The sequence below is a fragment of the Notolepis coatsorum genome (genome assembly GCF_963971535.1).
Source record: "Notolepis coatsorum genome assembly, chromosome: 16".
Taxonomy (NCBI): domain Eukaryota; kingdom Metazoa; phylum Chordata; class Actinopteri; order Aulopiformes; family Paralepididae; genus Notolepis; species Notolepis coatsorum.
This window is the reverse complement of record NC_140180.1, coordinates 57,186,037-57,200,088: the sequence shown is the minus strand read 5'-3', so window position 1 is coordinate 57,200,088 and position 14,052 is coordinate 57,186,037. Positions and strand designations below refer to the sequence as shown.

Genomic DNA, 14,052 nt, shown 5'->3' with positions numbered 1-14,052 from the left:
TTTCCTTCAGCCTTTTATATCATAAAAATAACGTCAAATCCAAGCATCAGTCATCAAATTTGCCGAACAAAACACAGGAGTCTTGGCTGCTAGGCGTTGAGCTGAGCTTTGATGCTGAATGCCGCTTACTGTAAGCCGCTGACATGTTCTCTTGTGAACAAACATGCCCACAATATATCTACTACAACAAGCTAGCTGGAACACTCTGGCTAGGCCCCAGCTGGGGCTAATACAACAAGCTAGCTGGAACACTCTGGCCAGACCCCAGCTGAGGCTAAAGGGCTCTACATGCTCGAGCAATAACAATGCAACAGCAACACAACATGGGCTCTGCGACACCGTGGGTTGCAGAGGGTGTCACAAAGATCTAGTGTTGTCACGATACTGGAATTTTGTACTTCGATACGATACCTTGAAAAGTATCTACCGGTATATTCTATACCATTTCCGATACCACGGGGGAAAAGGTTCAATCTTAAAATGTAAAAATATATATATTTTCTTTTTTTTTTGCTTTTGTTGCTGGCTGATTCTCCTCAGCTTCTCTCTGGTACTATAAGAGAAGATAAATATAACACTTTTAAAACCCTTTGTTTATCTTTAGATCACACATTTAAAAATAACTGTTCATCTCACTTCAATCATTTTTATTGCAGAACATGGTATTTTTTCAGACTTTGCAATCAAAAGTTAGGGGGCTAATAACCCTTGCCATAATTTCAGTGCGCCCCCTAACTTTTGATTGCAAGGTCTGACATTGACCCCCTTTTCAGGAGTTGACCTAGAGCCCACCAAGGTCATGCATATCAAATTTGGTCAATGTCAGACCTTGCAATACACTGTAAGGCACTGTAAGGCTACTGTCCTGCCTCACTTCCAGTGATTAAGCTAAGCTATGCTAACGGAGCGTCTATTCCCAAAGCTAAAATGCACGCACAGAGACAAAAAAGGTATGTATCTTCTTGTCTAACTCCAGGGAAGATGTTAAATAAGCTAATTTCCCAAAATGTTGGAGTTCCCCTTTAACAAGAAAAGTGGAGCTGCCTATGGAAGTCGGAACAAGCCGGCCTTCTACATCATGCTGTCCTGGCTAGAAGTGTTAATTAAACAACGGGAGGCTACTGTGATGAAATACACAATACGATACTAGCTAGAGCAGTGGTCACCAACCTTTTTAAGCCCAAGATCACCTTCTTTTTTTTGGTGAAGGCAAGATCTACCTATTGAAGCGTTGAGAGAAAAAGACAGCCACAATTGTACTTTAAAGGGGAACTATCCTATAAATGGCCTTTTTCAGTGTTTAGCATTGTTTCCTAGCTATGTGGACTTATATTAATATGATCTATGTCTCTAATTCTCATATTGGCGCATTCTTCCAATTCTCCTCTCACAATATTCACCTTCACTGAACTGAGTCATCTGAAAATGTGATGATTTGTGATGTCGGAGAGACACCGCTGCATGTTAATGTCCCAGATGCCGCCGAGATGTACAGTGGTTTAGGAGCCCAGCCTCAAAACGGCTTGAGATCTTGAGGTAGAAAAATGCTCTTTTTGAGGACTTGATTAGAGAAAAAAAAAAAAAAAAAAACTTACATATGTGTTCCATAAACTCATAGGAATTGTGTAAAAGTGCCCAAATAGTGAAAGAAATAGTAAAATAGTTCCCCTTTAAACTAAATTACTTTTATTTGCCTGTATTCTAATTACATGCAGTCAAAGTAGAACTGTAATATGTACTCTGTCAGTGCTAACTGCAGCATCACTTCACATACAAAAATAAGTAGAACTGTAATATGTACTCTTGTCAGTGCTAACTGCAGCATCACTTCACATACAAACAGTCATGTTTCTCACTCAAGTGAAGTCAGTGTGATGGCTGTGACTGGATACTGTCTACAAGTGCTTTGTAGTTAGGCTCATAGCTACTGACTGCCAGTCTGAGACAGTCTGAGACAGTCTGTGAGGTGTCTGTCAGTAAGGCGGCTCCTGTCCTTTGATTTGATTATTTTCATCTGTGAAAATGACATTTCACAGAGATATGTGGATCCAAAGTAGGCACTCACTTTTAGTGCACATGCAGTGAGAAGAGGAAACTTCTCTCTGCTGACAAGTCCCCAAAAATCACTGTCCCTTGATCTGGCTTTCAGTTCTATGTCATTTTGTAAATCAACCATCTCCATGTCAACTCCACTTTGCAAATTAAATACTTGCTGGAATTTGGCTGCTACCTGCTCTATATCAATGGGCACAAATGGGTTTGAGACAAATGCAGCAATATCTCCCATGACATCGAACTCACCAAAAACGCTGATTGAACTCTGTTGCCAGTTTGTCCAGGTGAGCACAGTACTGCTCAGGGTGAAAAGCATCATTGTCTTCCAATGCCTGTGCCATTTTCTCCAGGTTGGGAAAGTGCATCAGCCTCCCATTCTTTAGGTGGGTGGTCCAAACACCGAGCTTGGCCTTGAACCCATTCACTGCGCTTATCATGTGGGGAAGGTGTCTGTCTTTTCCTTGCAGCTCGTAGTTGAGTGCGTTCAGTTTTGCGGTTATGTCTGTCAGGAACCCCAGGTCCAGTAGCCACGCATTGTCTGACAGTTCCTTGTGCTCCTCGTTCCTTGTCGACAGGAACGTCTTGATCTCAGGCAGCAAGTCGATAAATCGCTGCAGCACTTTGCCGCGACTCAAGCACCGCACATCAGCATGGAGAAGCAGGTCTCCGTAAGCGGCATCGAGCTCATCCAATAACGCTTTGAATAAGTGGTGCTGAAGCGCTTTCGCTCTAATCGAGTTGACTAGTTTCACCACCAGTGTCATTACATGGGAAAAGTCCAACACCTTCCCAGCCAAGGCCTGTTGATGGATCACACAGTGATACGTCACGAAGGAGGGGAAATCAGGGTCATTACGGCACAGTCTAATAAATCCATTGCGCGCACCGCGCATTGCTGGGGCCCCGTCAGTAGTAATCGCCACTAGTTTATGAATGGGTATGTCATTTTCACCGACATATTTTTTGAACTCATTGTAAATATCCACACCCCTCGTTTTCTCTAAGTGTAAAAGAGTGAGGAAATCCTCCTTTGTTGTAGAATCCTGGAAAACCATTTTGACAAATGCAACAAGCTGCGCTGTGTCCATTACATCCACGGATTCATCAAACTGTAATGAGAAATATTCACAGCGTGCCAAATCCATTAACACTTGTCTGTCCACGTCCTCGGACAGTGACTCGACCCTCCTTGTCACTGTTGCAGGGCCCAGAGGTACAGCACGTAGTGCGGTTTTGATCTCTTGTTTGTTTTTGAAGTCGCTCAAAACGGTATCTGCGGTAATGGCTATTGCTTCCTTGACTAACTCTCCATCTGTAAAGGGCTTCTTGTGTTTAGCCAAAAGGTAACTTACACGAAACGATGCTTCACTAGCAGCCTTATGTTGACAAACAGGTTTGGTGAAAAGCGATTGCTGGACCTTCAACTGTGATTTCAACTCGTCAACTTTTCTTGCACGAAGTGTGCTCTTGGGCGGGTAGGTGTCTTTGAATTTCTGGTGGTTGATGTTGTGGTGCCGCTCCAGATTTCCTCTTTTAGGCAGTGCTTGTGTTTGGTTGCACAACATACATACACACTTGTCTTTCACCAAGGTATAGAGAAATTCTTCTTCCCATTCTGGATGGAAATAGTACGTTTTCGCTTTCTTCCGTGGACCTTCTGCCATGATAGCGATCTGGCGTCACCACAGCTGTTTTTATTTTTTATTTTATTTTTTATTTTTGGCGAGTTGCACACCTCGTATTCTCTTATCTCTGATTGGTCACTTTCATACAGCGTCTGCGACACGCAGAGAGAGAGAGAGACGCGTGCAATTTGTGTATTTATTTGTCTCACTTTCTTTTTTTTGGGACAGGGAAAGATCGACCAGTCGATCAAGATCGACGGGTTGGGGACCACGGAGCTAGAGATTAGAGTCACATAGCGGGCCTTTTTCTGAACCCAAATAAGCTAACGTTGGCTAAGTAGCCAAGCACATAGACTGTTCCATAGCATACGCCTTCAGTTGATGTGATCATGACAAATCCTCTCTTAGGGCTTGTGTCCATAGCGGACGTTTTATGAGTTGTCAGCTCCTTTTACAATGAACGGGTGGGGCTAGTCAAAAGGACTGGACACAAGGACAAGTTAAACGGCAATCAATAAATGTAATACAACATGTAGTTCAAGCTGCGCTGTCATGCCAGCAGCTCTTCTTCCTCATCATCGATTGCCTGTAGCTGCATTTGCACAACGGCGTCCATCCCTGTTGCTAACTTGGCTAACGTTAACTTATCTAATGTTAGCTAACGTTAAAACTAACCTGAACTAATGAACTAACTAAATATTTAAATATCATCTAGGGAACCTAGCTACATACGGGGTACAATGTTGCTTAGGTTGCAGAAGTATAAATGCAGAGTGCTTGCAACATTGTTGCCTTGTCCATGTCATGTTGCTGTTGCGTTGTTGTCGCTCGAACATTCCTTGCCAGCCATTGTACCCATCAAAGTACCCTCTCTGCCAGCGCTATAAGTCTATGGAGATGTTTACCTTCTTTGCAGGGCTATAACTTTAAATTGTATTGCTATATTGACATTACTATGCCCCATTCAACATCGATTATCTATTGTTCAGGATGTGGGAACGTTATATTTTTTCATTCATACAAAAATACCTTCTAGAATATAATTTTTTTTATCCACTTTTTCTCCCATTTTCTATTTTTCTCCCATTTTCTATTTTCATATCGTCCAATTCAACCCTCCCCTGTCTTCGAACATTGTTTCTTGCCTCCCACAAGCCGGCTGCAATGTGGACTAAGTCATACATAGCACGAGTCCCCTCCGATACTCGAGGTAACAGCCGTCGCATCTTTTCACCTGCGCGGCTCGATCTTTCAGCGTCGGGGGTCTGGGCTTTGAAGGGGCCCCGCCCCCGTCTCTTCTTGATTCTACTGCGCAGGCCCACCAACCGACCTGTAGGAGTCGCTGTCCACAACGCCCGATCCCCACTCTTCAGTTTCCCTCCCCGTAATACGGCCAATGTGTATTACTGTGGACGACCAGCTAAACTGAAAGCAATGTGGAGAGCGGGGCTCGAACAGGAGGCATCCTGTTCGAGCCTAGTCTCCAGCATTCGTTGCGAGTGCCTTGCCCACTGCGCCACGTAGCCGCCCTGAATATAAGTGGTTTTATCGTTTTCTGCAGTAATTCCTAGAACGTGAGTTATAGGCCTAAACGCATATATAGATTATCGATTGGCGTTTCTTCCCTATACACGCTGTATTAAAAAATTCAAATGTATATTAACGGTATACGTTATGCTTCATCATGCACGAAGGAAAGGGGGGTGGGGGTCGTTTATAATTCCCCGATCATCAGTAAATGCTTTATGTAGGTTGGGTGATATATTGATCAGATCGGTTTGCTCACAAGGAAACTCACAATCGGGTTGCAAATAACGTTATATTCCTCTTACCGTGGGTCAATGAGACTGGCGGTGAAAGATCCCAAGTACACTACGCCGATCGCCTAGGTCCATTTCCGGTTTGTATGTCGCAATAAACGCCGAAATCATATCGATTATTAAGTTTAGAAAGCGATCCATTATGTACATAATGTCTGTCGGGAGTCCTGCAACGAGATGTGACGGCCATATGAGTTTCATCGGCCACATCCTGTAGGCGAGTGTAACTCGCCCGACCATCCACCAGGCGGCGGTATTGAGCCGTCGTTGCCGTCACTTATAGGGTCCAGCTGCAGTGTCGCAGGTGTATATATGAATTATGAATGCCATGGCGAAAAAATTTAATATTGATCTCAAAAACGATGGACAGTGATATTGGCAGAATGCGCATGGCGGCCAATAACGCTAGACAGCATTTTTTGGCGGAGAAAGTGTTAATGCAACAAGCCATCTGACTCGGCAGCTTGCGTTGTTGGCTCCCACTTCACACTGAACATATTTTTTTTTCATGTAGCTACATGCTTAGGGGGATCACTTGGAATAGAAAATAGAATTCCAGAGGGATTTATCAACTGTTTGGCGAATGTGATGTAACTTTAGGGGGGGGGGAATCATGAGTGGCAGCCAATGTAGGCTGGCTAGTTAGTTAGCAGTATTAGCTAACCTCTGTTGCTGGTTTATCCCTGTGCTCTCTCCCAAACTACCAGTATCATTCTAAACGCATCTAATCACAGAAACTAAAAAAGACTGATGCTAGGGCTGGGCGATATGGCCAAAAACGCTATCGCGATAAAATTATTTTCATATAACTATCGATAATTATCATCTATATACATTTCTGTCGAGTTTAATTAACTTCAGCCTACCGCCACTGGATCATAATTGAGTGTGCTGAGCCTGATATCCAAACTTGGAAAATCGATATATCGAAACTTTGCGACCACGTTTCATGTTTATTTCGAGGAAATAATTTAGCGCGATATTTATCGTTTTATCGCCCAGCCCTAACTGATGCCATTTCATTTTTGTTGGTACTCCTAAATTGATGCATGAAGAGCTATGACTGTTATCTTTTGATCAAGGCAGCAGATCACTTAACAACGGTGTGTTGGCGTCTTGGGCTGCATGTTAACTTGTCATTACATCTGACAAAATGTACTATTCAGATACATTTTTAAAACCTGCAACATTCGACTGTTCACATACAGAAACCCCCAGTCACACTGGGCAAGGCAGTGTCCTTTCATGACACTGAACCCTATATCTGGCAGGGGAAGAGAGACTAGAGTCCATATATTCATCCCAGCCATCTCAGTTTTGTGAGGAAAAGGGCTGTTTCATTATATTGGGCACATGTTGCACAAGATCACCCCTAAGGTATATGGACTTCAAGGTAGTCGATGAATGTTCATTTTAAGATGCAATGAATAAATGCATGAAGAGTTATGAATGCTCTTATTTTGATCAAGGCAGCAGAGTACTATTGTAGTTGTCTTGTCATTGGTGTCTTGGGCTGTGCCTGTGTATTAACGTGTTAGTAACATCTGACAAAATGTACTTTCAGATGCAATTTTAAACCTCCACATAAAGTACCACTTGACATTTTTTTTATTCACCTATTTACTTGTAGGCAGGGCATGAAATTAGAGCCCGCCAAGCACCATTGGCGGGCACATTTTACGTTTGGCGAGTGAGACTGAGAGGTCTGTCCGCCATGTGGCGGGCAATCCAATAGTCATGTGAAAACCGATCGAAAATCATGATCCAATTCTTAGCGGAGTTCTCACTCGCTGTCTCAGCACAGACATGCAGCGCACTGCTCCTCCTGCCCCTGCGGCTTATATGTGGACAAAACCCGAAAATCAAAATATTGCTTTTTTTACTGCATTGAAATGTTATTTATCTGTTCCCTTATTTACTTAATACAACTTGTAAATTACTTAATTCTTGTTATTTGTCCGACAGTATTGTGTCCCAATTAGGGATGGGTACCTTTCACATTTGAACCGATACCGGTACCTGTGAATCGGTACCCAACGGTACCTTTTTTCGGTACTTTAGTCTCAAGAAATTTAATTTACCTACCTCAGTCGTAAAAAAAAAAAAAAAAAATCCAAACTTCAAATAACTACAATTTCGACAGTTTTCGGCTTGTCATTGCTCCGACTGCTTTGTTGTTGAATCAAGTCAAATCCTAGGTAAGCATATATTGTGCGTGTGAATGTTAACATGAAAAGTTTTTTTTTTTATTTTTTATTTTATTTTTTTTCTGTTTCTCACTTGATTCGATACTCGGTAGTACCGACGTGTTTCGGTTCGGTACCTCAAAAGTACCGAATTCGGTACCCATCCCTAGTCCCAATGGGAGTCATTCTCTGTAGAGGTGGGAGTCATTCTCTGTAGAGGTGGGAACTTAAAGCTCAATATAAGAACAGCCATGCACCACCACCCACAGAATCGAGAAAGACAATCAATCTGTCAATCCTTTCCGTGTCCGGGCCGGGTGAGGTTTCCCGTGTTGAGTCAAATTAAGCCGCAGGCTCCACTCCTTATGGTAATTAAACATTAAAACACATGCGGCTTATAGTCCAGTGCGGCTTATATATGTACACATCATTCAATTTAGCTGCTGCGGCTTATAGTCAGGTGCGGCTTATAGTGCGAAAAGTACGGTATTCACTTTTAGTTTAATACATGAGGCATTGTGTAACGTTATCCAGCCGGCTAGCTACTGATAGCTCCTGATATCAACAAATGCTCCAGCAATAGTCTAGTGCATAATACCTCCGTTGGCTAGGTAGCTCACGTTAGCTCACTAGTCACTACGAAATGTCCCAGTGAACTAAATAGTTCACTGAGGCGTTGTCTTAACGTTATCTAGCAGTAGCTACAGATAGCTCCTGATATCAATGTCTTATAACATGCGTATTCGAGCCCCTGGCTTCCATCGCATAAGGGCATGCTGAATAGGGTCCAGCTGCAGCGCCAGAGAATCCTTGCATGCTGAATGTAGAGTATAGGGTCCAGCTGCAGTGCCGGAGAATCCTTGCTGGAGCTGGAGGCTACTCGAGTATACACACAGACAGTGGAACTGTTTGCAGATAGCGAGCATTTTGACTTGTTGCGTGGTGGCGATAATAATATCCTAATAAGCCCCAAGAATGTAAAAGAAATGTATCTGAAAAGATCCATTTGAAGTGGTGCTTTAGCTTGATTTTTTTTTTGTGCATTCATGAGAAAAAGGAAAGGAAACTTGAATGTAAACTGTTTTCTTAACGTATAATTTTGGATGCAGTCAATAGATAAATAAATTATTGGTTAAATCAGTTCCTTGGTTAGTAGCACCTCTTCAATCAAAATAACCTCTTGTCCTCCCTCCCAGGCATGTTCCAGCGGCTGGAGAAACTGAAGAAGAGTGCCTTTGCCAGTGTCATCCTGTTTGGCGGCAACAACGACGGCCTCATCTCCGGTGTATGGATCTTCAGAGGCCAGGACCTCGCTTTCACTGTGAGTATCAAAGGATGGATGGCAGGGCACACCTTTCCATCCCTTGGCTACAGTGGCTGGTGAATTAATGTCTGGTTGTTCACCTGTGTCTAGTGGAACATAAGAATCACAATTTCATTGCTACCTATTCAAAATCTATTCACAAATTTGAAAATATTGATATTTATTTATTTGCTATTTGCCAAGTTCTTTTGTCATGTTAAATTGGCCATCATGCTTCCCCCAAAGCAAGATGAAGATGGAAACGCAATGGCACAACCGGATGTGGTCACTCGAACGGCTTGTGAAATTACGCTCTGCGGATATTTCGTCTTGTAACTCGAGACTGGAAGCATGCAATAGGTTGAGTGTGGTGATGATCGAAAGGTGGCAAATTCAACTTTCCAACAATGTATTGGTTGCACAGCAAAAAATAGAGCCAGCCGACTAGGGCAAAGTGCCGCATGCGGCCCCCCCGGACATTAACAGGTTAAAGAACTGCACCAGCATGTTGTAGTTAATTAGGCATGTAGGACCTATAGACCTGTTCGCCGACGACGACGTCATGACAAATATGCGCGCGCAGACCCGAAGCAGAAAGGAATGTAATCCTGGTCAGAACAACTGGGCAGACTAACAAATGCAAATATATTGTAGCCATGGTAGCGATCTAAACAATCAATCCATGCCAAAGCTATATATGTAAAAGGTGAAAGACTCACACTCACAGCCATGTTGATTTGGCAAAATTACATCCAGCCATTTTCGTTTGAAACTACTTTTAGTCCGGGGAGTGCCATGGTTTCTCCATAGAGCCCCATTGTACCCTGCAGCACCTCACGCAGGTCCGAGGCGATTTAGTCACGTGACTCTGTTGGTATTGCTGATTGGCTCGAACAATGTAAATGTTTGTAAACGCCGAACAGGTCTATTGTTTTGGGACAACCTTGTTAACACTTGAATGCCCAGCAGGGGGCGCACATTTAGTGCTTGAATGCCCAGCACCACTTCAATGTTAACGTTAATATTGCCTAATCTATGTTTTAAATTATGGCTATGTGTCTAATCTGCCCGTTGCATTATCAATGACCCATTTCCAGTCAACATTGTCGAAGCGGATTGTTTTTTTATCGGTTCATTTCTGTTTTATATCATTTTGAAAAGCCCCCGTTTTCAAGAAAAGAAAAAAGAATCCCTGCTAAACGCTGATGTACTGTAATATTCTAGAATGTTGTCATTGTTCGGCCTATTTATGAAAGCTAGATTATCGATAGTATGTGTACATATGCACGCTGGTGCCGCAAGCTGTAAATCGATTATCTTATTTCCTGATCACTCGCACAGTTATGCTATTTATGATTTTTTAATGAAGAAACTATGATTGTATTATTCCATGTGGCAAATAAAAACTCTGAACTGAACTGAACTGAACAGTCAAAACAGCCATATCACATAGAGGGAAAGCTTATATCTCCGTGAAAAAAGGTCTTATTATCCTAATACTGGTAAAATAGATTCCTTACCTGAGATCAGATGGTATCCAAATGGATTATTCCAATTCCTGATCGACCATTCCAAAAATCGATCCTTTTATTGATCCACCGCGTATACAGTAAAACACATAATCCCCGCTGCTCTGAGGGTCCAGAATGAAGCTGATCGGCCCCGGTTGCTTGCGTGAGAAGTAAAATGTGGAGTCCCGGTCTTTTTTCCCCATGCATTTTCATTGAATCCAATCCAAAAGGGTGAATTACCATGTGGGAGATGCAATATGAATATACAGTAGAATATCGGGCCTATAAATTACCTTATTATGGCCAAGTCATACATCTATGGATCAGGCCAAATCTTCTCTTGGATTTAGTACCACCGGGTGGTAGGGTGCAGCAAAGACCATGAATGAAATCTACTAAAAGTACAGTTACTTTTGTATAATGTCCATACCTCCACCATTTGTACCAGATTGGAACGTGTTTCTTTCCTAGACGTTCACAGAAATGGCAATAACGTTGAGGTTTGTTCGACCCGTGAGATATTTTTCCCCATTTTTCATGTCAAGTGGCTTTGTCTGTGGCTGGTGTGAGATGGGTAGTGTAGTTTTATGAAATTTCGACGTCCATCGAAACCCCTGGGTCTCCTCTTTCTTAGGACTACAACGATTTCATGACGGCTCCCTGTGCTCCTGTCTAAATCATCCGGGTTCCAATGCAATGCGCAAGATTTTTACAAGCTCATATTTCACTAATAACATTTAAAATCATTGGTAAACAAACGTAGTGCTGAATATATACACTTTGACTGCTCTTACATTTGAAAAAAGAAACACTCACTTACGGACTGTATTGGTCTATTTGTGACGTGAAATAAATCTCGGTTAAGAGACTTTTAGATAATTTTATTTGTTTATTAAGTAATGCAAATGTTAACACTATGACCGCAACTTCCATTTCCATGAGAGGAAAGCATCACCACAACATAAATCCTTTAGTAAAGCCTTAGGCAAATATGTATGCCAGTCAGGGTTCCTGTGGTCATGGGAAAAAAATGTAACGTTATGGGAAGAGATGTCTGGCGTTTTGAAAATGTCATGTAAATGTATTCATCTTGATTTTCACCCCATCTGATGATATGTACATTTTGGCTGCTGGTAGATCTAGTTATCTTTGGAAGGAATTGTACTCCAAGTAACATATTTCCTGATTACTTGATTCCAATATAAACTATTCACAAACGGTATTCCTCATATTCATTGTCAAATAGGTCATGGAAATTGTGCCCTTTGTCAGGGAATAGGAAATGGAAATGCTGTGCAATCCTAGGGCAATATCTTTGCTAATGGAGAGCAGTTGGGGGGGTGTTGCCTTAGTATTGACATTTTATTCAGTAATTGATGAAATCCAGACTTAAGAAACCTGAAACATTCACGCAGTGTTGCCATTCCCAGTCTGTGATACTTAACATAGCTGTGTTGGGGCCTTGGGCTGTATGTTAACTTTGTCAGTGCATCTGACAAAATGTACTATTCAGAAATTTCAGATGCAATTTAAAACCTCCTAAATTAAACGGTGTTTACGCCCCCTGTCACACAGGGCAAGGCGGTGTCCTTTCATGACACTGAACCCTATATCTGGCAGGGGAAGAGAAACTAGAGTCTATATATTCATCGCAGCCATCTCAGTTTTGTGAGGAAAAAGGCTGTTTCATAATATGGGCACATGTCTTCTAACAGATTCCTGAGGGTAGTCAATGAATAGTCAATGAATGTTCATTGAATCGGATCAATGAATGTTCATTTGAAGATATAATGAATAAATGCATGAAGAGTTATGAATGCTCTATTTTGATCAAGGCAGCAGATTACTGTAGCTGTCTTGCCATTGGTGTCTTGGGCTGTGTATTGATGTGTCGATCTGTAATACTGACTCATGCACGGTCACTCAAGGACAACTTGGATGTGTGCAGTGTTTGTGGTGTTGCTGCCTTTTTAAACCAGGGGTATTAGGTATTTGCTCTCTTGATGTCTAAGGGGATGAACAGTGGATTTTCCATGTTAGTATGGATTGCAGCACTTTAAGAGATTTAGGCTTTTATTACACATGTCCTACTGGTCACCAAGCCCCCTCTTATGCCATGTAAAGTATTTCACACCAGAGTTTTGTTTCTAAGAAATTGACACCAGCCTTCTGATGGCATCTTTATCAATAGGTGGCGTGTGAAACCATTACTCTAAAAAGGATTCCAGCACTTAATGTCATTACCACAGCTGTTGAAGGGTATGTGGAATGGCTTTCAAAGTAATTTTCTTTTTTTAGTAGTGGTTTCATACCCCATTGACTTGAACTAGCATTTCTTACCAATGCCAACAGCGGTCTGGTGCCGAACATGTCCAGAGAGCAGGATCAGTGTTCAGTAGGATAGGCTTGCAGCATCAATGTCAATATTCCAGGAGTGCTTGTATTCCTTTCTTACTGACGAGAATAAAAAATGTAGGAATTGGAACTAAAGCATCTTGTTTTCTTTCCCCCTTTAGCTCTCGCCTGACTGGCAGATCGACTACGAGTCGTACACTTGGCGCAAGCTGGAGGTGGACAGTGAGGAGTGCAGGACCATGGTGAAGGAGTACTTTGCCTGGGAGGGAGAGTTCAAGCACGTAGGCAAGCCCTTCAACCAGGGCAAGATCTTCAAGTGAGTGGACAGCAGTGGAGTGGAGGACGATTTCCAACAACGGCACTCTGCGCTTCTGCTATCCCATCAACACAGAAAAACATAAGACATTCAGCCCACCACCATGTACTTAATAAACTGAAACAAAAAGACTTTGAATGACTGCATTTGAAGTCTGTGAGTGGATCTTGTCTCGATGGCCCTATGTGGTTGTTTTTGAGTTTGAGAAATAAAGCATTTTCCACAATGCCATTTTTGGGGGATCTTGATTTGAGTTTGGTGTATGAATAACTTTAACATGCAAATGTTTTGACAGGTTATTTTCAAGTTGTGAACTATTGATATGCCTTGAGTTCTAAACCCATCTACCCACTACATTATAAGGTGACCTTGAATCTTTTTTGGAGTATTATCATTGTTGTGCAATTATTGAGCTGGATCCAGAATAAGTAAGATTGATGCTAGTAACTGGTTGAGTTTACATGATGGCTGTCGTAAACAATAAATATAAGCTGAAAACTTGACTCAACCTTTAAGATTTTTATTTGTAAACACTTAAAATGTATATTTTGATATGAAACCTCTTGGATGTAGGCAGCATGGTTGCATAACTGGGAAAAGGGTTCTACATTCCGTATGGAAATAACTTTCATCACATGCAACAAAATGGCAGCGCTACAGCGTTTAGATGAAATATTTTGGTAGATGGGTGGATCCAGTTTATGCAGCAATATCATTTTACCCCTCTAGAGGGCCTGCAAACACATGCGTTGAAGACCTTTGCAGAATAAGACGACGAGAAAATGACTGGGTTCAGCTTGAGGGGTAGCTTCTTTTTACTAAAACTGCAGAATTAAATGTATGTATAATCCTGGAAATTTATAAGTATTTCTGGGTGTGCT

General features: G+C 42.0%; 1 protein-coding gene across 1 annotated transcript in view; it reads left to right on the top strand.

Moving 5' to 3' along the window:
• Nucleotides 1-13,674, top strand: part of eef1g (eukaryotic translation elongation factor 1 gamma) — a 47,186-nt gene extending 33,512 nt beyond the window's left edge. Inside the window, exons 9-10 of the mRNA XM_084332175.1 lie at nt 8,883-9,007; nt 13,017-13,674. Of these exons, the coding sequence (XP_084188301.1) occupies nt 8,883-9,007; nt 13,017-13,175 (284 nt within the window). The 3' untranslated portion in view covers nt 13,176-13,674. The remainder of the gene's footprint in view (nt 1-8,882; nt 9,008-13,016) is intronic.
• Nucleotides 13,675-14,052: the final 378 nt, after the last annotated feature.